Below are 24,730 nucleotides of genomic sequence, written 5' to 3'. Positions count from 1 at the left end.
CACACGCGTTGACACATTAAACATGTTTTAACACATTCCAATCTTTGCCATTTCCATGTTGCCTGAACCAAGGCATAGGAAGAATGAAATTCAACGGCCAGAAAGATCCGAAAACGGATCTAAAATGATCAGCAGTGAAGGTCCTATATGTCTTAATACCTTTCAAGTACTCGTATGTCGTTTGCCCTCTGTAAATCAACCAAAACTGCTGTACAGCGAACCAGATACAGCCAAGGCAAGTAGGAATCGTCATGTAGAACAGAAAAATCATGGCCAAGGTACCGGAAGACAGGCCTCGAAATAACCACTCCACGAGGCACCATGGTAACAAAAACCTGTATACTTCATAGCTGAATATATTAGCATACGTCAGTCGAAGATGTTCTGATATTATGTAGAGACAAAATAATGAGCCGAGAGACGCATAAAAGCAAAACACAACGAAATAGCGTTGATTGTGGAATCCAACGCAGCAGCCGGCGAAGAAACAGTGATGATCCCTTTTCAACACGCATACGTCACACATGTAACAATGCTTGGCGCGTGCCACGACGGTTGCCTGGCATCTCTCGCAAAAAGCGCGCTCAGTCCGAGTATGTGTCGGCAGTAATGGTTTCGCTCCGGATCTCATGCCATGAAACCTTCTGCCGTAAAACTGAAGCAGGATGTAATTTAGCATCATATTGATGAATAGAAAATGAAGCAGAATTCTCCTGTAAGTTAAACTGTCGTTGGTATAAACCGCGGGTAACGTCACGTAATACGTGATAAGGGCTAAAACGGAAGACAACACGACGTAGTAAATCATCCCGGCAATGTTGACAACGTGAATAATCCATCGCGCGCCTCTGCCCTTCTTCCGCCATCCAAATACGGACCCCTCATTCTGGACAGCGTCCGCATACTTGGCGTCGTCTGTCGGCTGGACAGTCCGCCATGTTTCGCGGATAGTGGGTGTAGTGGAAGAAAGTGACGTTAGAGCTACGTCACTGCCTTTGTAAATGGCATTCCTTGTCATTTGATTGGGAAACATGACTTGAAATTGCTTCCTGGCTCAACCAACTCCACTGTCCTTGGAAGCAAACTGAAAACAAAACAGACTCAGTGATTTGAAGATTGATTTCACTGTTTATTTCATTTTATTTATTTATTTATTTATTTATTTATTTGATTCGTGTTTTACGCCGTACTCAAGGCTAGAGAGCCCATGGGAAACAGGCCCACCTCGGACAAAACAAGAAATACAGATCTAATATAAAGTTAGCTGTTTCGAACAGAGGTGGAAACAGACCTGAGCAGCAACAGGTATTTTGTTCTCAGGCAAATGTTAACTCCATAAATCAACTTCTCAATGCGTGTAATTTTGTTTACTTTGATCTGTGCTATTGTCACTATGCAAAATCGCGAAAATAAAAACTAGGCCTATATTTTTTTTAATTTTATGTGCCGCACTGTATGGATGCGTATATATATTTGATCTATTGCTTAAGAAATAATGGCTTCTTTCACTGCGTATACGCTGTGATAACCGCACTAAAAAAAGGAAGTGTCCATTGTTTTTTGGCAGCAGGCTTCCTTCTTACTGCAGTTATCATAGTGTATACGCAGTGAATGAAGCCATTGTTTCTATTCTTACTCATCACCCATTCACATGAATTTTACACTAATTTTCAGTTTTTACTCCCTTTCGATTTTCAATCTGATACCTATTCATCCCTTTATTTTTTTATTAAACTTCTCTCTTGTCTATCTCCCCCTGGAAGCGTCCACTTTACAGAACTACAGGGTCCACATGTCGAGAACCAATCAGAATACCGCATTTCGCACGTGATATGTCCACGTTGGTTGTTGGGCGAGTTTTAGGCATTCCTAGAGTAAGTCTTCGCGCGAAGATTTCAGTCGGGAGTGTTGAAATGTGGAAAAAAACTAAGAAGAGATCAACACACGGTAATCATGAAAGAGATATTTAGCTTCCAAAGTGACAGGCGCTAGGCAAGAAGCTGTGGCAGTCAGCAGTGGTGAATGCACTCGGTAAACTGTCTACATGTACGCCGGTACCGTACAGAGGATGTCACTACCTACGGACTCTGCTAGCTCAACTGCTTTGTGCTGTCACCGTCAACATGAGGTCACGGATGAAGGCCTGCAGACTTGGATATTTCCGAAACTTACTTGCCCCTGTCACCAGATATTCGCGCGCCCAGTATACCCACAAACATCGGAAAGAGATACGGTTTTATGTGGGCGCTGGAAAAGACTTTATTTGACACATAAAACGATAAAGACTAGACGTTTTTGACTGGACATAATCGTCAAAATTTCGATGGAAAATTAAAATAAATAAATGAACACGTGTACGTATAATTTGGTTTGTTGCTTTTTGTTGTTTATACTTCGTATTTGCTAAGTGTACATAGATCTGTCAGATCTGTTTCCGTGCTCTAGCGTCTCAGTGCTGAGCGCCAAGCGAGGCAGCAACATGTACAAAGTCTTGAATATGGCCCCACCCGGGTTTGATCCCGGGTCTAAAAATAAAATTTTAAGTAGGGCCTACCCATAGGCCTACTTTCTTACTTCTTATTATCTGCAAAGAGAATCTAGTCTGGATTTTGTAAAAGACAGGTTGTATATTTATCCACACGCAATCATAGATAAATAAGAATCAACCATGTAAGCATTAATCCCTTAAAGAAATAATGACTTTTTATCTAGTCCTTGTTGCTCAGTTGGTTGGCCTACAGCCAATGTGGGAGAACTGAAATTTTAGAACCAGGTGCTACAGTATAGGCCTGTAAGCCTATAGTGCAATTCCTGCCCCCAACAAATTCTCTCTGGCACGTGAAAGTCGGGTGTGGAGCGGGGGATCATATCTTGGCCCTCTCCACTTGAAATATGGGGGTGCCCTGCTGCGAACGACACTACTTGTGTATGCTTAAATAGGCCCTATAGGCTTATGTAGGCCTCCAGATACGGATTATTAATTTATTAAAACAACTTGGAACAGGCCATCGAGTCAATGTCATTAATATTATACGTTTCGCCATGGCGAAAGAAGATCACTCCACAAAATAAGCGAAGAAAACGCTAAAAATTCCCAGCGCATGGCTATATACACCTGCGTGTAACAAACCCCATGCATAAACCCGATGCAAGGTCATGTGACATTATACGAACGCCAACATACATCTGCGCAAGCAAGAGGATACTGCTTTCAATCGATTCTCATCCCTTACGAAAACACAAAATATATCAATAAAATCTTTCAAACTTGACCGATATACAACTGTTGTGTGTAGATTGTTTGATTCTTTACCAAAATTTTTTTTGATGAACGTAGATACTTAAAATCGCAAGTTTCTGCCAGCCAAGTGCGTTATTTTGACGATGAGGAAGTCAGTAGTGCGCATGCCCCGTAGTTATTCATGGGTACATGTAAGATCGAGTGGCGAGGCAAAGTCGGGCATCCTCCAACCGTTGTACACTCGATGAAAACGAATATTTAGTGGTAAGAAACACACAGTAAACGCACCTTTACGGGCCACAAGATTATGTTTCTTCAATATTTGGCGTGACACCTTTGTGACAACGTCATAAAACCCCTCGGATTCACCTCTTTGTGGGATCACAGAAATGGCGGTCTTCTGTGATCTCGGGGAAAGTCCGTTCCGCCATCTTGGTACATTTCAAGGTTGAAATTTCCTGTGGGTAGTTTCTGAAAAACTAACCAGAAAAAACTTAGGAGCGGACTTTAGTCCAGTGCATATGTCGGAATAATATACCGTCTATTTGGTCCATTAACTCAGCCTGCAAAGCGTTAGTCGCTTGTGCTTTTCAAAATGCAAGCCAAGCCTTCGTCTGGCAGATTTTTGGTGATATTTCTCGTCGGTTAACTGCTGAATGGCGAAACAACAACGACAAAACATTGTGGCACATATCAACTACCGTACCGGTACAAGTAAACTATGTGTAAATACACATAAATACAGATAAATACGCACTGTTCGAGACAACCTTTTCTCCCAAATGAGACACTCCTAACCCATTCTCCAGTTAATACATTTCCACACGCTACTCTGAATTATAGGCCGTCCAAATACAACCCGGCGTCACCGTAAGAAACTAAAGTTGTGTTGAAAAACTCCACCAGCAACTGCATTCCTTACATGCTATTTGCAGCTAAATGTTTTCATAAACAGTCATGTAAACCATTGAATGCCTGCATGTGAATGTACAGGAACATGAAAGGTTATGATGTGTGCAATTTTGTAGGTCTATCTGTAGTAGCTTATTCAATATACTTGATACCTAATGAGTTCGGCAAATACATGTAATTCCACAGCATTGCATATTGGAGGCTAATCACTCCTGTTAAGGAAAACAGCAGAGATTTGACAGGACGTAGCAAAAATACTCACCAAAAGTGCGGCTCAACATGCTGTTTTCATTTTGCACATCTCTTTATACACAAGCTATCTCGGGGTGTTGTGAAAACTATAACCATGATGTTAAAGTGAAGACATGCTACATCTAATGATTCATTTCAGTCTCGTTCTTATGAATAAAATTCTGGAAAACAGAAATGTTAATGTGATCATTCAGCAAGAATTACATTTAATACTCACTGGCATGGTTTTAAAAAAGACACATATGAAAACGTGCATAGCCCAACTCTTGATCATTTAAAGATCTCGCCATTTAGTTCTGTCTACATTTGTGGTATATAGCAATCATTTGTCAAAATATTGTACCACCTTTGGCACCTGCAAGTTTGAGAGGCATGCATGCAGGTTATTCGAAAAGGGCAAGTAACAGGCTGCACAGCTGTCTACTGCCATCCCCATAGCCGCCTACTTTAAATATTCTTACTATTTAAATCTATAGTAATTGTGGCATACTGACTTTCAATTCAGCAGCCTACTTTTGAACTCTGACCTCCTTCTCCATTTCTAGATGAAAACAATGGCATATGTTGTCGTGTGCACTCTTTATACTTTTATGAATTATCTTGTTACTACTGTTGTAATCAGAAAAGTTGTATGTGCAATTTTTTTTATTTGACTACAGTTGCAGTGTTTAATTGGCCGTGGGATCTTTTGGTATTTTAGCCATGGCGTCAATGTGTTGCTTTAATGTATTTGTAATTCTTAATGCAGAATTATAGGCAAGTTATGATCCATTTGTACACAGCGATAGGAAAGTAAAGCCACTGAGTGCTCATGCTGGAATTCGGGAAGCAGGGGTTAAGGGCGTACGCAAATGAACATATTTTCTGGGTTATAATCTGATAGCTCAACACAACAATATTTTGCTCTCATTTTAAGTTGCGAAAGCCAGAAATTTGAGTTATCGTCTGATAACTGATGTCATTCAACAAAAAAAAACAAAATGTTTTCATCATAACATTTTCATTTCAGTTGTGTTTTAAATTTATATATTTATTTATTTGATTGTGTTTTACCCCGTACTCAAGAATATTGCACTTATACGACGGCAGCTAGCATTATGGTGGGAGGAAACCGAGCAGAGCACGGGGAAACCCCCGACCATCCGCAGGCTGCTGGCAGACCATACCACGTTTGGCCGGAGAGGAAGCCAGCATGAGCTGGACATGAACTCACAGCAACCGCATTGGTGAGAGATCATGGGTCATTACGCTGCGCTAACATGCTAACTAATTGAGCCACAAACGCCCCCTATGTTTTAAGTGGTTAAACATTTTCGTGTCACTCATTCCTGTTGAACATATGTTGAGGCGGGTGGCTCAGTTGGTTAGCACGCCAGTGCAGCGTAATGTCCCACAAGCCTCTCACCAATGAGGTCGCTGTGAGTTCAAGTCCAGCTTTTGTTGGCTTCCTCTCCGGCGGTACGTGGGAAGGTCTTCCAGCAACCTGCGTCTGATCGTGGGTTTCCACTGGGCACTGCCCGGTTTCCTCCCACCATAATGCTGGCAGCAGTCGTATAAGTGAAATATTCTTGAGTACAGCATAAAACACCAATCAAATAAATAAATAAACGTTGAAGCGGCAGACTGAAACAACAGACTGATACTCGTTTTATCTTTTGTTTTGTACTACCCAAGAACATTACCTCCCTCATTCTAGGGAGATAATCGTGAGTATGGTTTAAATATACATATTGGATTATATTGTACTCAAATATTAATGTAACATATTAAATGCTTAAACTTGAACTGACATTCAGATTGATGTATACAGTTTTAACTGTTATACACTTCTAAAAAATCTTATGCCTTTAACTTTTTCAGGCAAAACTTTTGCTGAAGCATCAAGACCAAATATTTCTGATTGGCTAATAGCCTTGTTAAGAGATCTGGAGCATCATTGATTGATTTGAATTAACCGGCCATTCTGACTGGCTAAGGACAACTATGGATGAAGATGATAGTAAGTACATGTACTATGACCACTGCAGGCAAATCTGAAAAATCTAAGCATTTCATGTAAATGATAGTATAATTTGTATGTCACTTTTAAATTGAATTTGACTGCTTCCATGGCCTAATGGTTTGAGCGTCCATCTCAAAGGAGGAAGCCCCCGGAGCCCTGGGATCAAACCCGGGTAAGATCATACCAAAGACTTCAAAAGTGGTACTTGTTGCTGTCTCGTTTGGCACTCAACACTGCGATTTTAGAGCAAGGAAACAGGACTGGTTGGCCCATTGTCAGTATTATGTGACTGAATGGGGTGTCATGTCTGATGTCTTTCTACATGATACTTCAGTGGCTGTAGCACTTTGGCGGCATGGACTCGCCCTGCTACACCAAGACACAGTGCATGTACACGCACCTAATAACTCATTATATGACTGAAAAATTGTTAAGAATGGTGATAAACCTCAACCAATTCATTCATTAAAAACTGAATTCCTGCTTTGTAAGAAAAACGACTGGTTTAAATGGTGTTTTACGCTGCACTCAAGAATATTTCACTTATACCAAAACCCACCACCATTAGCAGGTTGCTGACAGACCTTCCCACTTACAGGCGGAGAGTAAGCCGGCATGAGCTGGACTTGAACTCACAGTGATCGGCTTTGTTCTGTAGAATTGACCCTGCTTAAGTTGAACAGCGATGCATGCTGGAATTCATTAGAAGCATCTTGGGTAACAGGGTTCGCACAGGTCCTTGAAAACCTTGAAAGTACTTGAATTTTATTTTGGTAATTCAAGGACTGGAAAGTGCTTGATTTTGAACATTTGTACATGGAGGTCCTTGAAAGAACTTGATTTTGTTTTTGTCAGTTGAACAAAGTTATTCGGTGGTAAGAATCTGTGAATCAACTGGCTGCCAGTGGTATGTACGCGGTCATAGTTTTGGGCCACTACAGACTTCCTTAGGGCGCTAAGATCGCCATTTTTTGGTTTGGCGGTAAGAACATATGCTCTATTCATTGAGAGTGATTTGGTGTGTAAAAAAAAAAGCATTAGAGATGCCAGGCAACTGTCATTTTAGCGATGAATGGCTTCATTTCCCAGATTTCAAGGACTGGCTTGTGAGCAACACCAGCAGTGTCAATCAGGCATACTGCCGATTGTGTCTCCAAAGTATAGATGTCTCCAGTATGGGCATGTCCGCCCAGGACTACTCATGAATGACCATGTGTTGTACAGAAATGTTTAAAGCTGCGCAAATCATCAGTAATTCTGATTACCAGTGATGTCTGCAGTGACTGAAGGTTATGGCACCAACACAAGGCTGCATACCAGTCGAATGCCACGGCATGGCTGTGCCACATTCACGAAATGACCTAAAAAAGTATTCAAGCTGTGCCTGTTGTCGCAGTTTGTCCATGAAAGCCGTGATTGTGACTGTCGTTTGAGGTGCTTGAATTTGTATTTTAAGTATTTGAAAGTACTTGAAAAGTCGTTGAATTTTTTTGGCCGTTGGCCGTGCGAACCTTGGGGTAAGATTATGGCCCCAGTGTGAAGTGAATGGAGAGCCTAGCGTCTGACACAATATCATATAAATAATCTGAATGTTATATTCTCCTGTGGTATTGATTCACAGATCTGTCTAAAATCTTGCAGCTATGAATTGTATTGAAGATTCAGGGAGTTTTGTGGTTAAAGGCACTTGTCTTTTAATCACAAAAACACAAGAGTTGTGGGCTCAAACCCAGCTTTTGACAGGGAATTTGTAGAATGAATAAATGTTAAAAATTCACAAATCACAAGGGTATAAGATGTAGGTAATTAGCCCCCCAAAAAAACGAAGAAAAAAAAATCATATGAGGTCACTGTGGTGTCATTACGGTGGTTAAAAAGTGTGTATTTATGATTATTATTGTGTACTTTCAGAGTGCGATGTTTGCGGAGGGGATCACAACACAGAGGTGTGCCCAGAGCTGGGATTAGATATCGCAGCCAGAGCTGCCACTCAACTCAGCAGGTTTGTTCGTGGAATACCATGGTTACACCAGATGTACGTTTCCAGAGTCTCTTACTGACTAGATGAGTCAATCGCAGCGTTTTGGAAGGGGGAGGGGTTTATGCATATTTACTTCAAGACATTTAACACAGTTTTATTTGCCTTGTTAAAGCTTTGTTGAGTAATCTCCATAACAGGGACTTTTCAATGATGATGGCTGTATGTGACAGATAATAATCATTCACTGTGCAAAGCAGATGAAAAGTCTCCACCGTAGAGAATTTTCGATTCCGCTCCAGTGCATACAAGCAATTCTTCTGAAAGGCAAACATAGCTCCCTGTTCAAAATTTTGCCAGCTTTGCAGTCCAGAAATGACTACTTTGAGCATAACAGAAGTTGATTGTGACCCAGCCACACAGCTTTCCTCTCAGGAAGGACTTGCCGATGCATGAAATGTTTGGCAGGAAATGTTAACACAGGTGCTACATGTAAGGATGGTTTGGGAAATACTGATTCTTTGGGACATTGCATCATTAGTACCGAGGACGTCGGGTAACAAGAGACTTTGTGAGATTGACATGTAGTGGGAGAGGTATTTGGTAGATCTCAATGCTGTTGAATATATTGGAATATATAAAGGTAGCCAAGCTTTGCAAGGCAGTTGTTTTTATTTTTATGGGTTTATTTTATTTTGTCGTATTTTATCTTATTTTTTCTGTCTCTAAGGCATTCACCACCTGTTTAATCAAATGTTTCAAGTCAGTGTCAAAACTAAGGGAGATAACCCAAACTCTTATCTTTTTCTTTGTCCACCCTGTTTGAGTCTAATCCTATTTTGTATAGGCTTTGAAAGTAGGGGCGATAATTCACACTTTTATGTCTCAGACTTCTATGACAAAGCTCAAGGGTAATAAAAGAAAAGTTTACCCATGCCTAAGTTACACATTTTTTGCTGGATTGTGAAAGTTCTATTAATCGTAAGAAAGTGTTTTGGAGCTTGTTTGGAATTTAGGAGGATATTGTTAATGTAAGTCTTAGCACAATAAGTATAAAAAGTTTATGACATGTATTCTTCTCTAAAAATGAACAGATGAACAAATCATTTCACAAATAAAAACGCTTTTAGACGAAATTTTACGATTAGATCTTTTACCATACCCCAGCAAGAAGACGTTTTAGTGAATGAAAGCCGACACCCAGGGATGGGTAGGGTGAAGTGGTATGGTAGTAATGTGATTCTGACTGTCTACATCTACATTACATCTACATTAGAATTTTTTAAAATTCTTGTTGATATGAAATGTTTACGTACTTTGTGCATTGATCTGAAGTTTTTGCATTCATCTGCCTCAAGGCAAGGTGTTTTTTTGCTAGCTTTGCTGAGTACTCTTCCTACCAAATCTGAGATAGTAACATTGTGTGCCTGAGGTTCTATTTTGTATTCATTTTTTTTTTTTTTTTTTTTGGTTCACGTTTTATAGAGCACGCTTGACCTTGCCACATAACCTTGACGTTGAAGGAGACATTTCTGATGGCACTCTGCAGGTCACTGCAACCTTTGACATTCCAGCCAAGACGCAGTTTGGTCCTTTTGAAGCCAAAAGAAGCACAAACGATGTTAACCTGGATGGTTACTTCGCACTCAAGGTATGACCAGTTACCTGCTGTGTTTAAAACTGATTTAGTGAATGTTCTTTGTATACATTTATGTGACCTTTGGCACATACATTCACGCTGACTTCCTCTCCGGTTGTTCGCCAGAAGGTCTTCCAGTAACCTGCAGATGTAACACGATGACTCAAGAGCCTCTCATCAATATGATCGCTGTGAGTTGAAATCCAGCTCTTATTGACTTGATTTCCTTTTCCTGTGACACTGTGTAAGGTCTCCCAGTAACTTGCTCATGGTCATGGGCTCCCCACTGGGTTCTGCTCGGTTTCTTCCAACCATATTGCTGGCTGTCTTCGTATAAGTGAAACGTTTGTGTGTATGACGTAAAATTTCAATCAAATAAATATATTTATTTAATGTCCATAAATCTGCTTGACCTCTGTGTATATCTGTGTGACCTTGATATACATGTGCAGGTCTTTGAATTTGAGGCATGCTATCACACTCCCACACCTTAGCTTTTCCGAAACAAAGTCTAGGTGTGCTAACAACACACACCTGACATAATCAAAAGTTTAGGTGTGCTTATAACACATACCTGACATAATCAAAAGTCTATGTGTGCTAATAACACATTGCTAACATAATCAAAAGTCTAGGTGTGCTAATAACACACACCTGACATAATCAAAAGTTTAGGTGTGCTAACAACACACACCTGACATTATCAAAAGTTTAGGTGTGCTAATAACACATACCTGACAAAAACAAAAGTCTAGGTGTGTTAATAACACATTGCTAACATAATCAAAAGTCTAGGTGTGCTAATAACACACACCTGACACATTCAAAAGTAGAAGTTTGCTAATAACACATACCTGACAATCAAAATTCTGTGTGTGCTAATAACACATACCTAACATAATCAAAAGTCCAAGAGTGTTAACATAAGTGCGCAGATCAGACCTGCGCGATCTTTGGTACATCTGTATATGAATGTGCATCATGAAAAGGACACAGTATGGCTGCAATAGCGCTAAAGTGGCGTTATGCAATTCATTCTTGAAAATGGCCAAAGTTGAAGTAACCTGCTGGCCTTCCCGTTAAATTCAGTTTTCCTTGATGATAAATTGAAGCGAGATTATTGATCCTCTTTGATGGGTCAGGAGGTGGAGTGTCTGGCACATTCCAGCAGTTCAAGGGTCACACAACTCTAGTTCATTGGTTAATATTTAGGCAGAAAGAGAAAATTTGAAGTCATCTGTAACAGTCATTTCGATATAGTGACAGTCCATAAATTGAATCTGAAAACTGTATTTGAAAGACAAAGTGAGCCTTGGTCCAGTAGTTGAAGGAGCTTGTCTTTAACACTTTCCTCCTCTCATAATGCTGACTGCCATCAAATAAGTGAAAACCCTTTAGTTTAACATTAAACAGCAATCAAATAAATAAATAAATTTTTTAAAAGAAAATTTTAAAAAATCCTGTTTGATACATTCTTCCATTTAAAGCTTTTTTGTCATTAACAGAGACAAAATAGTTTCCTGTACACAGGTATCTGGAATTAAAAAAAGGTTGATATTTCACAGCGATGTTGTTCACTTTTCTCAGGTGCTGTCCAAAGATCAAGCCAGCGTTGTGTTGGACTGTTGCGACGAAAATGAATGCAACTGGTTGTGCCTGGTGCAAGCAGCCACGAACAAAGAAGAGCAGAATTGCATTGCGTACCAACTAGGCGTCAACATCTTCTACAACACAACCCGGTTAATTCGCGGAGGCGAAAAGCTGAAGGTGTGGTATGCATCTCACTATGCCAAAAAACTAGGCAAACCTGTGCAACCGGATGGGACAACAAAAGGTATTTGCCTTACTAAGTTACTTAAAATTGTCAAGGTGAATGAATACAATGGTTTTCAAAATTAGCTTGAAAGTCATTACATTGTGTCTGATCATGGCCATGATAACTGAAATTTTTGGTAAGTTATTTACAGTAACACCGGTTCATTTCACAGATAAGAACTTGTGAGAAGGTTATATGTTTGGTAAGTTATTTACAGTAATACCGGTTCATTTCACAGATAAGAACTTGTGAGAAGGTTATATGTTTGGTAAGTTAGTTACAGTAATACCGGTTCATTTCACAGATAAGAACTTGTGAGAAGGTTATATGTTTGGTAAGTTATTTACAGTAACACCGGTTCATTTCACAGATAAGAACTTGTGAGAAGGTTATATGTTTGGTAAGTTATTTACAGTAATACCAGTTCATTTCAGAGATAAGGACTTGTGAGAAGGTTATATGCTGATTTGTCCAAATCTCTGAAGTAAGAAGGATCAGTTCAACTTAACTCTTTAGGGTGCATGCTCTCGGGGCAAGCTGAAAATGAAAACTGCTTTCCCGCACTCATTTTCACTTGCCATTCCTCAACGCAGCTATATGTTTTACAATTTATTGCAAACATTAATATTAAAATTGTATTGAATTAAAAACAGTGTCTGTTTCAGTCCACATTTTATGCTACATGCTACTGCAGTGATTAAAATTTCAGATTTGTGTTGTGCCATTTATTCATGTAACTTTTTGACGTATTCAGTTATTAACCATAAACTGTAGTCCACTCAAATACTAATATGTGAGTGCAGATCTTTTAGCATGGCACAAGGATTCCAATGAACATACATTTTCTAAAACATGTATCTAACATAATTAATGAAAGAAGTCTGGAAATAAGAATTCATAATCTGTCCAAGGCTTCCAATCTGTCTGGAAATAAGAATTCATAATCTGTCCAAGGCTTCCAATCTGTCTGGAAATAAGAATTCATAATCTGTCCAAGGCTTCCAATCTGTCTGGAAATAAGAATTCATAATCTGTCCAAGGCTTCCAATCTATCGGGAAATAAGAATTCATAATCTGTCCAAGGCTTCCAATCTGTCTGGAAATAAGAATTCATAATCTGTCCAAGGCTTCCAATCTGTCTGGAAATAGGAATTCATAATCTGTCCAAGGCTTTTCGTTTTTTAAAATGGCCAAGGAATTTCTCTAAGAGTGACCATGCAAGAGAACTCTTTTTTTCATTGAATTCTGGGAGTATTGTCTTTGCTTGTGGCTCCCCTGTTTGTTCATTTTGTTTCGTCTTAATGTTATCAGAATGTTGTGAGCTTTTGTCGTGATAATGAAGAGATGTTTTCCAAAAAGAAGATGAACCATAAATATATGGTTTGTTTTTAATATCCAGCTTACTTGGGTTCTCAGACACTGACACATAGCAAATTATGTTATTGTTTTGTTTTTTGTTTTTTTTTTTGCTGTCGCGCTCTAACTCAAGTTTACATGCCCACGGATATTCTTTTTTCCAAGCCTCAACAAACTGTCTTGAACGTTTAGCGCTATCATATAGTTTATTTTTATCTGACAAAGGCATATAAGGGCTACAGGGATTTGTTTTCGACCGGTTGTTAGTGAAAAAACACTCCATTGAATCTTCTCTGTTACCACAAATCAGAGATAAACATCGTGGTGACCAGCTTCCACTGAACCTTCCCTAGGCTTAAACACCGTGCTGATTTTGGAGTATGAAAATATCAGTATTTTTTGGAGTATGAGAGCACACGCTCTGATTTCAACCACCCGTCTGAAACCTGTGCATGGCCAAAGTGAAGTTCATGATTTTACACAAATATTTTACCAGTGCAGTCGAAAGATTCAAACAAGTGAAGGATTGTCAACATGTGAACTTCAGATCATAGATTATTCTTATCCTCAAGCAAGTCACTTGTGCTGGCAGGCATCCCAAAAAACACAATTTATTTGCACAACACAGATTTTACTTGCATTTGGCAAGCGGGCAAGCGCTAAATTACAAAACTGCTGATCAACATTTACGGTGACTTGCAGGAACAAAAACATTTGTTACACCTCACTCATAGCTATCTGGAAAATTAGGGTAGGTCAGTTGGAATTTGGAATGTAAACACTAACTCATGTGAATATTCAGTTTTCTCATTGCCTCCTTAATATAGTCCCAAAATGGTCGTGAGATGGGACTGTTTGCGCCATAATTGTTCAATTATTGGGCATACTGGTTGATTGTTCTGTGAGTCTGAACAGACAGTTTATTGTTTTTGTATTTCTCATTTACAGTTATGTTGGGTTCAGATATTGGGAAGCAGTTGTCAGTGCCAAGAAAAGTCGTCAGTGATACGTCAGGTAAGCAAGGCCATTTCCATGGTACATTGCTCTTATGGGGTCTTGAAAACTTTGAAAAGCCTGGAAACTGACAGCATTATTTCCAGGCCTTTAAAAACCTGGAATAGAGTTCATACATGTGCATGTGTGTGGGTTTTTCTGAATTTTCAAGTTCCAGGTTTCTTACTTAGTATGAAAGATTTTGGTATTGATGAGGATTTCCTAATTTGTGTCTAAAATCTTTCATTGCATTTCAGATGAGGAAACCATCGGAAAACGGCGTCGAAAGGTGAACGCCTACGTTGAAGAGTTCCTGCAAAGCGCTCGAAAGAAGACTAAAATGGATTCATCAGTCAACACTCCAGAGAATGTAGGACAGGTGCCAAAGAAAAGAGGTAGAGGAAGACCACGGAAGGACGCTAGTGCTGATGTTCCTGCTCAGCAGTTGACAAGGACACGAACCAGAGCTGGCGGGGGAGGAGAAGCGAAGATGCTAGATGCCTCGGGACAGGCTGATTTATCTGACGAGGCTGAGACCTGGGTTGATTTGGGAGGTGCAGATGATATCATTGAAAGTGGTGAAGTGGAAGGTGGAGAATTCAAATGCACTCGCTGTCCAAAAACTTTCCGTAGCCAGGCAGAAATGGTGAAACATCTGCGCACTCACATAAAGACCTCAAAGTTTCAAGGGGACCCCATCCGGACGTTGTTCTGCACAGAGTGTGGTAAAGGATTTGTCAACAGCAGTAACTTGGGTCGACATATGAAGATACACGAGAGGAAAACGAGAACGATTAGCTGCTCAATGTGCGACTACAAAACGTACAGACATGACATCCTGAGGAACCACATGGACGCCCGCCACAATACCACCTACAAGACGCCCAGAGGAAAACATGCTGAGGCTGCACCAGGCCGAAGGCGAAGAGGACGTCCACGCAAGAACCGAGGACGTAAACCTTTATCAATCAAAAAGGAACCAGAGTCCCCTAAGGAAGAAACAGAAGTTTCCCCAAGGCGTGTTTTGCCCGCAAGACGCAATCGGGGAAGTAAAATGTACGAGGTTCTCTCTCCTTTCAAGAAGAGGAAGGTTGAAGGAAGTGAGGAGGAGGATGATGAAGAAGATGAAGTTATTGAAGACAGTGGCTCAGAGGCTGTCGTGAGCGAGGCTGAGGAGTCGGATGGCTTGGCTTCTGATCAGGAGGCTGAGACAGAAGATGTGGATGTGTCTCAAGATGTCTCCTTGGAGCAAGGTGATGGTGAGGTGGAGGAAGGGGAGGTAACTATACCTGAAGGGGAAGCTCTCACTATTGTGCAACCAACGCAAGAGGAGACAGAAAAGGAAGTCGTTGAATCTACAAAGACTGGTGCTGAGGCATCTGAAGACTCCACGGTGCCCCCTGAGCCAGATGAGGCTTTGCAAAGTCAGTCCAGTGAAGAAACAGCAGCCAGCAAAGACGTCATCCAAGAGGATGGTGCACCTGCTACTGAGGCTGCAGATGTGGGCGAGGCAGCTGAGAAAAGAGTACCTGATGTGGTTGAAGGAGACGGTGCTGGTGAAGGAGGTGATACGCCAGCAGAAGCTGATGGAAAAGCAGACACAGATGTCCAGAAAGAGACACCTGTCCGTAGGAAACGAGGAAGGCCAAGAAAATCGGAAGCGTCTGCGGCACAGCAGAAACTTCCTAGGCGAGACCTCTATGATGTCTTCCTCACCCAAGATGACAGGACCATTTACGGCTGCAAAGAGTGTGGCAAGAAATTCAAGAACTTAAAATGCATTCGGTTGCATTGTGAGGTGCACCAGAAAAAGTTTCCATGCAAAAAGTGTGGGAAGACATTTGCAAAGCAGGAGTCTTGGATGAAACATAACTGTAATTCTGAGAAACCAGCGGTTGTCATGACGACCAGTGGTGATCGTGTTCGCTACAGCTGCACTGAGTGCGGGAAATCATTTGTTAATGAGGACTATGCTCGTCAGCATTACACAATTCACTCGGGCAGGTTTGATTGCCAGGTATGCATGCAGCCTTTCCATAGCAAACTAGGCCTAATGTCACATAAATGCAATAAGGAGGCTGCCTCAAAGAAATCATTTGCCTGTGACATCTGTTCCCAGACCTTTCGCACATCCAGCTACCTTTTTCGACACATGGCCATGCATACAGACATCTTCAAGTGCAACATTTGCGGGAAGTGTTTTTCAAGGAAAGACTCTATGCAGCGCCATGTGTTAAAGTGTGATCCGGTTCGGGCTTTGGAAGAAGATCTTCATGCATGTGTGAACTGTCACAAAGCTTACAGCAGCAAGCTAGCTTTGGAGAACCATTTGTTGGTCTGTTACAAGACCTACTGTTTCAAGTGTAAGCGGAACTTCCCAACAGAAGACGAATGCTCAAACCACACCTGTTCCTTGGAGGAGGCAGACGGAATCCCGCAAATCATCGACTCCACTGTAAGAGTGAACTGCTCAATTTGCCATAAGTCCTTCAGGAATCTCAAGTATCTGAAGAGACATGAGCGGACGCACAGTTCCGAGTTTCAGTGCAAGATCTGCTCCAAGGCCTTCTGTCAGAAAGACGAACTCGTTTGGCACATTTTCCTATGTGAAAATGAAGAGAAGATAAAAACTGAAGGATATGTCAAATGCGACATTTGCGAGGACGCTGTTGTATTTGCTGATGCCAAAAGTTTTCGGGAACACCATCATACCCATACGCACCCGTACCAGTGCGAGAAATGTCACAAGCGTTTTCGCAAGCAGGGTACGATCCACACACATGTTTGCGACCCTTATCTGCATCAAGAAGGTGGCTTTAAGTGTCCGCAATGCGACAAGGTATTTGCTCTACGCACCTACATGGAGAAGCATGCAGTGATCCATGGCGAACGCCAGTTTGAGTGCGACATATGCCATAAGAAATTTTTCCGGCAGGATTACCTGAACGATCACAAATGCCTTCTTCCTGATGGAACACCGGCTCGCATTGTGCGAAGACACAACCAGGTGGTGATTAAAGAAAACGTGGTATGCCACCTGTGCGGGGCGTCGTTCGTGAGCAGTAGCAACCTCAACAAGCACATGAAGGTTCACGGAGAGAAAGAGTATGAATGTGACATCTGCAACAAGAAGTTTCACTACTTGGCATACTTGAAGGACCATCGGTTCCATGTGCATGGCGGGGGCCTCGAGCTGCAGTGTGCCATGTGTGGGAAGATCCTCAAGACAAAGACTAGTCTCAAATCTCACGTCAAACAGTTCCATTCCGGCGAGGAACCGCAACACGAATGCGAGATCTGCCACAAGCGCTTTCGGCAGAAAGGCAACCTGAAGACGCATATGTATTCCCACAGCACTGAGAAGAAGTTCCACTGTGCCATTTGCAACAAGTCATTCAAGTATCCAGACCAGTTTGCCAGGCACAACCTGGAGCACACCATGAAGGAAAAGATAACGTGCGATCTTTGTGACCGGCAGTTTGTGAAGAGGTTTGAGTACCACAGACATCTGTCCATCTACCACAGCGGCATGGCCTACATCTGCAGTATCTGTAAGGCCAAGTGCAGCCACCGCCACACACTGGTGCGGCATTTCAAGAGGAAACATCCAGGTGCAGTTCACATGCTCAGTGACGACAGCTATGTTAAGTCGCTTCTGATGCCGTTTCAGAAAGATCTTCAGGGCGCAAATAAACATGTCATACAACAGGATGCTGGAAGCGAGGATGAAGATACAGAGGCTACATCAGATGCTAACACAATTGCTATAGCGTCAGCTGATGCTGCTGCAGAGGCTATCGCAGCGGCGACCTCAAACGCAGCCACCATGAGTATTGGTCAGACCTTCACCAACGAGTTAGGAGAGACGTTCACAGAGTCAGTCATCACCGACGCGGACGGAGTGGAGACGACCATCGTGTATCAGACACCAGAAGGTTTCACCACTGATACTGATCTCCCTCAGGTGGCTGCTGAAGCTCTCCAGTCCCTTTCCCACACCATTGTCTCTTCAGAAGACATGCCAACTGCATTACAGCTGTCTGGTTTACAAGAGGGGGAATTGGGTGGTGACGACCAGCATACTGTTGTCATTGTGCAGATTGTTAATCAAGATGATGAAACGGAGCTTGGAGAGACGTACACATTGCAGCAGACAGAGTAATGAGGCTGTGAGATGCACACATTGCAGCAGACAGTAATGAGGCTGAAAGACGTACACATTGCAGCAGACAGTAATGAGGCTGAGAGACGTACACATTGCAGCAAACAGTAATGAGGCTGAGAGACGTACACATTGCAGCAGACAGAGTAATGAGGCCGAGAGACGTACACATTGCAGCAGACAGTAATGAGGCTGAGAGACATACACATTGCAGCAGACAGTAATGAGGCTGAAAGACGTACACATTGCAGCAGACAGAATGAGGCTGAGAGACGTACACATTGCAGCAGACAGAGTAATGAGGCTGTGAGATGCACACATTGCAGCAAACAGTAATGAGGCTGAGAGACGTACACATTGCAGCAGACAGTAATGAGGTTGAGAGACATACACATTGCAGCAGACAGTAATGAGGCTGAGAGACATACACATTGCAGCAGACAGCAATGAGGCAGATAGAGTAGTAATGAGACCAAAAGACATAATGAGAAGTACATGGTATAGACAGACTGAGGGGTACACATAGAATACAAATCAGTTGTGTACAGACTGAGGGGTACACATAGAACACAAATCAGTTGTGTACAGTTTGAGGGATACACATAGAACACAAATCAATTGTGTACAGGTGGATAGAGGTACATAGTACATGTACAAACCAGACACTGAAAGTAACCTGTAATGCCATACAGCCGTAGATAAATTTTATACGTCTGAAATTTATTGAAGTAATTAGCACATATTTCAGGGAAAATCACTTATAGTGTCAAATGGATGATGAAATGAAGATGTGCTTAAAAGATAAGTTTTTGTCCATGTTTTGCACATGTTGTTCATGATTTCTCTCACTCTAAATGTTCAAATGTATGAAACATGCAAAAAGTACTTCCTTTTTTTCACAAACTGAAATCCTTTGCTCATGGGATCAAATCACAGTATTGTTGTCTTTTTTTATACGAGTTCCAAATAACTTGAGACAATACGTATATTATTGCCTATTCTCAACTTCATGTACTTGTCTAACATTTTTTGACTTGTTATTATGATGAATGCTTAGGCACAGCTAGTCAATGTGAAGGCAAATCATTACATAAAAAGGCATCCAGATTTCTTACCTGTTGGCTTGTGGTGATATTTAGAATTTTACATTCTGAGAAAATTTGAGACACTCTTGTGTAAAGTATGAAATGCGGGCAAAGTAGAAATTGCTTTTTTTAGGTCAGCAAAAGATATTTCTTTAATTAAATCGTGTTTTCTTTTCTTTTCAAATAAGTGCATTTGAAATCTGTGGTTCTCTTTATGAACTGCATTTATTGTGTCGTGTGGGCACAACGTACTTCTGTAAACCTTGCACGAGGCTACTGACAAAGTTCTGTTGAATTGCATGATGTAAAGTGCACTAAAATGTGTACAGTGTGTGTATATATGTAAACTGCTATTTCTGACCTACAAATCCATCAACCCAGCCTTAGAACTGATATATTCACATGCATTTAATTCTAGTCGAGACAGTTTTTAAAAGTTCAAGGAATTTTTAGATAGTTTTCACTGGTTTGTTCAGTGATACAAAAAAGAAGTAGGCGCCTGTTGTTAGGTGTTTGATTGTCCCTAAAAGACATTTAATTGCAGTTGATGAGCCATGTGAAGAGTTTTGGATTACCTCCAGCTATTCCATCAGCAGTTAAATGGTCAGTGATCAGTTCTTTGACTACTTGTAGGTTGATGCATTAGTAGGTCATTCTATACGTAAATACAATGAATTAAACCAAGTTTTTATTCACTTGAGATATGGGAGTTAAATAATTCTTGCCAAAAAACAAAAGTTTACCATGTACATTTGACTCTTGTTTGATGACAGAAGTTACTGTATTGCATGTCCCCAGTGAAACTTGGGATGAATGTTACAGACTTGTTAGTTCATTCAATTCTATTGTTGGCAAAACAGCGTTTGTTGGTTTTATATTTGAAATTATTAAGTGAAGATTAAACACTATGAATTGGCATTATTAAGTGAAGATTAAACACTATGAATTGGCATTATTAAGTGAAGATTAAACACTATGAATTGGCATTATTAAGTGAAGATTAAACACTATGAATTGGCATCTTGCCCTTTATTTTTAGTCTCCTTATTTTAATTTTCTATGAACAGAACCTTGCTGGTAGAGTTGTTAACTACTGTAATTCTTTGCGCACTATCATAGCGTAATAACCCAGGAACCTCTCACCAATGTGGTCGCTGTGAGTTGAAGTCCAGCTCTTGCTGGCTTCCTAACCAGCCATACATGAGAAGGTCTGCTAGTAGCTGTGGATAGTTGTGGGTTTCCCCCGCCTGTGCTCGGTTTCCTCCCACCATAATGCTGGCCATCGTCGTATAATACTAATCAAATAAATGAATGGTGCAATTCTTCATCCGTTTTGCATGTTTGCAGGGTGTGTGTTTAAGCATATTCTGATGGCATTATTCTGTGTACAATGATAAAGTTATACTTTTTGTGAAGTCTTAAAAAAATTCTGTGTTAAAATTCAGTTCTGGCTTGGACTGAATTATTTCATTGTTTAACATACTACAGAATTAACCACATCATCAACTTTCTTCAGCTGAGGCTTTAAGTCTGGAGGTTTTTGAGGGACCCAACAAGATATTTACTGATATGATTAACATATTTGTAAAACCTACTTATACATTCATCATGTTTATACAGAGTAGGTGTTACCTCAGATCGAGTTAAAAGCAATTTGTACAGCCAATGAGCCTGTACAGTGGAACCTTTTACTGTGTGGTGTAACTTCCTGTCTGGTAGGCAGTCTGATAGTAGAACACCAAAGAAGTTGAATACATCACTAGGGCTGGCCAGGGATTCTGATTGATTTGTTCATTTGTGTGTTTTTTTTTGGTTTTTTTTTGGTTTTGTTTTAAGAATTTTTTACTGATATGATGGCAGTCAGTTTTATGAAACCTGGGCACCAGGAGTAAACCACTAACCGTTGGCATATGACTGACAAAATTTCCCATGTGAAGACAACCACTCTGCCATGACGTTCCACCTCAAAATCGAAGGACTCGTGTGTTTGGTATGTTCTGGAACAGCAAGGCATGGGGCAGTAATTTTTGCCTCACCCATACCTTGACATCCTGAATTTACCCAGTTCATTGGTATTTAGAACCATACTCAAGAATATTTCATGCATTACAACAGTTGTCAATGGCCTGTGTACCGAAAAAAACGCACCAAACCACTCAGCTTTGGCAAGTAAATGATTAACTTTCCAATATTTTGACTTGCCAAAAACCTACATTTTTTCTAGTTAGGTATATGACCCTACCGTCCAAACAAACCTCCGAACACCTTTTTAAAATCTATAAATCTCTGTAGGACCAGGGTCAATCCTGGGTCGGGTCACATCTAAGACCTTAAAAGAGGAAGCTGTGGTTTCCTTTTGTTCAGGATTAAGCGGATAGTGCAATGACTGGTTGACCCGTATCAGTATAATGGTGACTTACTTACCTTTGGTAAGTCATTTCAGTGAAGCAGCACTAGATGAAAGAGCGGTGGAAATCCGTCATGCAACAAGGAGGCACATTACATGCACTCTCAGGACCCGTTAGTCGTCATATGACTGAAAAATTGCTAAGTACGACGCTAAACCCCAAGCACTCGCCCAATCATGCAGATTAATCACTGTTGTCCTTACCCAATCATGCAGATTAATCACTGTTGTCCTTACCCAATCATGCAGATTAACCATTGGCATCTTTACCTAATCATGCAGCTTAATCATTGTCGTCCTTACCCAACCATGCAGATTAATCACTGTTGTCCTTACCCAATCATGCAGATTAATCACTGTCGTCCTTACCCAATCATGCAGGTTAATCACTGTTGTCCTTACCCAACCATGCAGATTAATCATTGTCGTCCTTACCCAATCATGCAGATTAATCACTGTTGTCCTTACCCAACCATGCAGATTAATCACTGTCGTCCTTACCCAATCATGCAGATTAATCACTGTTGTCCTTACCCAATCACGCAGATCAATCAGTCGTCCTTACCCAACCATGCAGATTAATCACTGTTGTCCTTACCCAACCATGCAGATTAACTATTGGCATCCTTACCTAATCATGGAGATTAATCATTGTCGTCCTTACCCAACCATGCAGATTAATCATTGTCATCCTTACCCAACCATGCAGATTAATCATTGTCGTCCTTACCCAATCATGCAGATTAATCACTGTTGTCCTTACCCAACCATGCAGATTAATCACTGTCGTCCTTACCCAACCATGCAGGTTAATCACTGTTGTCCTTACCCAACCATGCAGATTAATCACTGTCGTCCTTACCCAACCATGCAGATTAATCACTGTTGTCCTTACCCAACCATGCAGATTAATCACTGTCGTCCTTACCCAACCATGCAGATAATTCACTGTTGTCCTTACCCAACCATGCAGCTTAATCATTGTCGTCCTTACCCAACCATGCAGCTTAATCATTGTCGTCGTTACCCAACCATGCAGATTAATCACTGTTGTCCTTACCCAACCATGCAGATTAATCACTGTTGTCCTTACCCAACCATGCAGATTAATCATTGTCGTCCTTACCCAACCATGCAGATTAATCATTGTCGTCCTTACCCAACCATGCAGCTTAATCATTGTCGTCGTTACCCAACCATGCAGCTTAATCATTGTCATCCTTACCCAATCATGCAGATTAATCACTGTCATCCTTACCCAACCATGCAGATTAATCACTGTTGTCCTTACCCAACCATGCAGCTTAATCATTGTCGTCGTTACCCAACCATGCAGCTTAATCATTGTCGTCCTTACCCAACCATGCAGAATAATCAGTCGTCCTTACCCAATCATGCAGATTAACCATTGGCATCTTTACCTAATCATGCAGCTTAATTATTGTCGTCGTTACCCAACCATGCAGATTAATCACTGTCGTCCTCACCCAACCATGCAGATTAATCACTGTTGTCCTTACCCAACCATGCAGCTTAATCATTGTCGTCGTTACCCAACCATGCAGCTTAATCATTGTCGTCCTTACCCAATCATGCAGATTAATCACTGTTGTCCTTACCCAATCATGCAGCTTAATCATTGTCATCCTTACCCAATCATGCAGATTAATCAGTCGTCCTTACCCAACCATGCAGATTAATCAGTCGTCCTCACCCAAACATGCAGATTAATCAGTTGTCCTCAACCAACCACGCAGATTAATCATTGTCGTCCTTACCCAACCATGCAGAATAATCAGTCGTCCTTACCCAATCATGCAGATTAATCATTGTTGTCCTTACCCAATCATGCAGATTAATCACTGTCGTCCTTACCCAACCATGCAGAATAATCAGTCGTCCTTACCCAACCATGCAGATTAATCATTGTCGTCCTTACCCAATCACGCAGATTAATCACTGTCGTCCTTACCCAATCATGCAGATTAATCACTGTTGTCCTTACCCAACCACGCAGATTAATCACTGTTGTCCTTACCCAATCATACAGATTAACCATTGGCATCCTTACCTAATCACGCAGCTTAATCATTGTCATCGTTACCCAATCATGCAGATTAATCATTGTCGTCCTTACCCAACCATGCAGATTAATCACTGTTGTCCTTACCCAACCATGCAGATTAATCACTGTTGTCCTTACCCAACCATGCAGATTAATCAGTCGTCCTTACCCAACCACACAGATTAATCACTGTCGTCCTTACCCAACCATGCAGATTAATCACTGTCGTCCTTACCCAATCATGCAGATTAATCACTGTCGTCCTTACCCAACCATGCAGATTAATCACTGTTGTCCTTACCCAACCACACAGATTAATCACTGTCGTCCTTACCCAACCATGCAGATTAATCACTGTTGTCCTTACCCAACCATGCAGATTAATCACTGTCGTCCTTACCCAACCATGCAGATTAATCAGTCGTCCTTACCCAATCATACAGATCAATCAGTCATCCTTACCCAACCATGCAGATTAATCACTGTTGTCCTTACCCAACCATGCAGATTAATCAGTCGTCCTTACCCAATCATACAGATCAATCAGTCATCCTTACCCAACCATGCAGATTAATCACTGTTGTCCTTACCCAACCATGCAGATTAATCAGTCGTCCTTACCCAACCATGCAGATTAATCAGTTGTCCTCAACCAACCACGCAGATTAATCATTGTCGTCCTTACCCAACCATGCAGAATAATCAGTCGTCCTTACCCCATCATGCAGATTAATCATTGTCGTCCTTACCCAACCATGCAGAATAATCAGTCGTCCTTACCCAACCATGCAGATTAATCATTGTCGTCCTTACCCAATCACG

The 24,730-nt window shown here is 41.1% G+C and overlaps 2 protein-coding genes across 6 annotated transcripts; one reads left to right on the top strand and one right to left on the bottom strand.

Annotated features, from left to right (window-relative positions):
* Positions 1–4,471, bottom strand: LOC135463691 (palmitoyltransferase ZDHHC22-like). Of its 3 annotated transcripts, none has more exons than XM_064741072.1 (3): positions 4,416–4,471; positions 3,530–3,712; positions 1–1,084 (listed from the first exon to the last, which is right to left on the bottom strand). In XM_064741072.1, the coding sequence occupies exon 3, from the start codon at positions 1,031–1,033 to the stop codon at positions 17–19; it is 1,017 nt and encodes a 338-aa protein (XP_064597142.1). In that variant the 5' UTR covers positions 1,034–1,084; positions 3,530–3,712; positions 4,416–4,471; the 3' UTR covers positions 1–16. The 3 variants fall into 3 exon arrangements, with proteins under 3 accessions (XP_064597142.1, XP_064597143.1, XP_064597144.1); XM_064741073.1 differs by having other exon boundaries at positions 3,611–3,712; XM_064741074.1 differs by lacking the exons at positions 3,530–3,712; positions 4,416–4,471 and adding an exon at positions 3,314–3,358.
* Positions 3,433–18,639, top strand: LOC135463690 (zinc finger protein 62 homolog). Of its 3 annotated transcripts, XM_064741070.1 has the most exons (8): positions 3,433–3,505; positions 6,266–6,404; positions 8,319–8,409; positions 9,871–10,036; positions 11,612–11,858; positions 14,145–14,210; positions 14,447–18,355; positions 18,393–18,639. In XM_064741070.1, exons 2-7 carry the CDS (start codon positions 6,389–6,391, stop codon positions 18,349–18,351), a joined length of 4,491 nt encoding a protein of 1,496 aa, XP_064597140.1. In that variant the 5' UTR covers positions 3,433–3,505; positions 6,266–6,388; the 3' UTR covers positions 18,352–18,355; positions 18,393–18,639. The 3 variants fall into 3 exon arrangements, with proteins under 3 accessions (XP_064597140.1, XP_064597139.1, XP_064597141.1); XM_064741069.1 differs by having other exon boundaries at positions 14,447–18,638; XM_064741071.1 differs by lacking the exons at positions 3,433–3,505; positions 6,266–6,404; positions 8,319–8,409; positions 9,871–10,036 and adding an exon at positions 12,079–12,108 and having other exon boundaries at positions 11,782–11,858; positions 14,447–18,638.
* The last annotated feature ends 6,091 nt before the right edge of the window (positions 18,640–24,730 follow it).

The sequence above is a fragment of the Liolophura sinensis genome, chromosome 3, assembly GCF_032854445.1.
Source record: "Liolophura sinensis isolate JHLJ2023 chromosome 3, CUHK_Ljap_v2, whole genome shotgun sequence".
Lineage (NCBI taxonomy): Eukaryota > Metazoa > Mollusca > Polyplacophora > Chitonida > Chitonidae > Liolophura > Liolophura sinensis.
The sequence above is the reverse complement of the archived record's forward strand: the minus strand, read 5'-3'. Positions and strand labels throughout refer to the sequence as shown.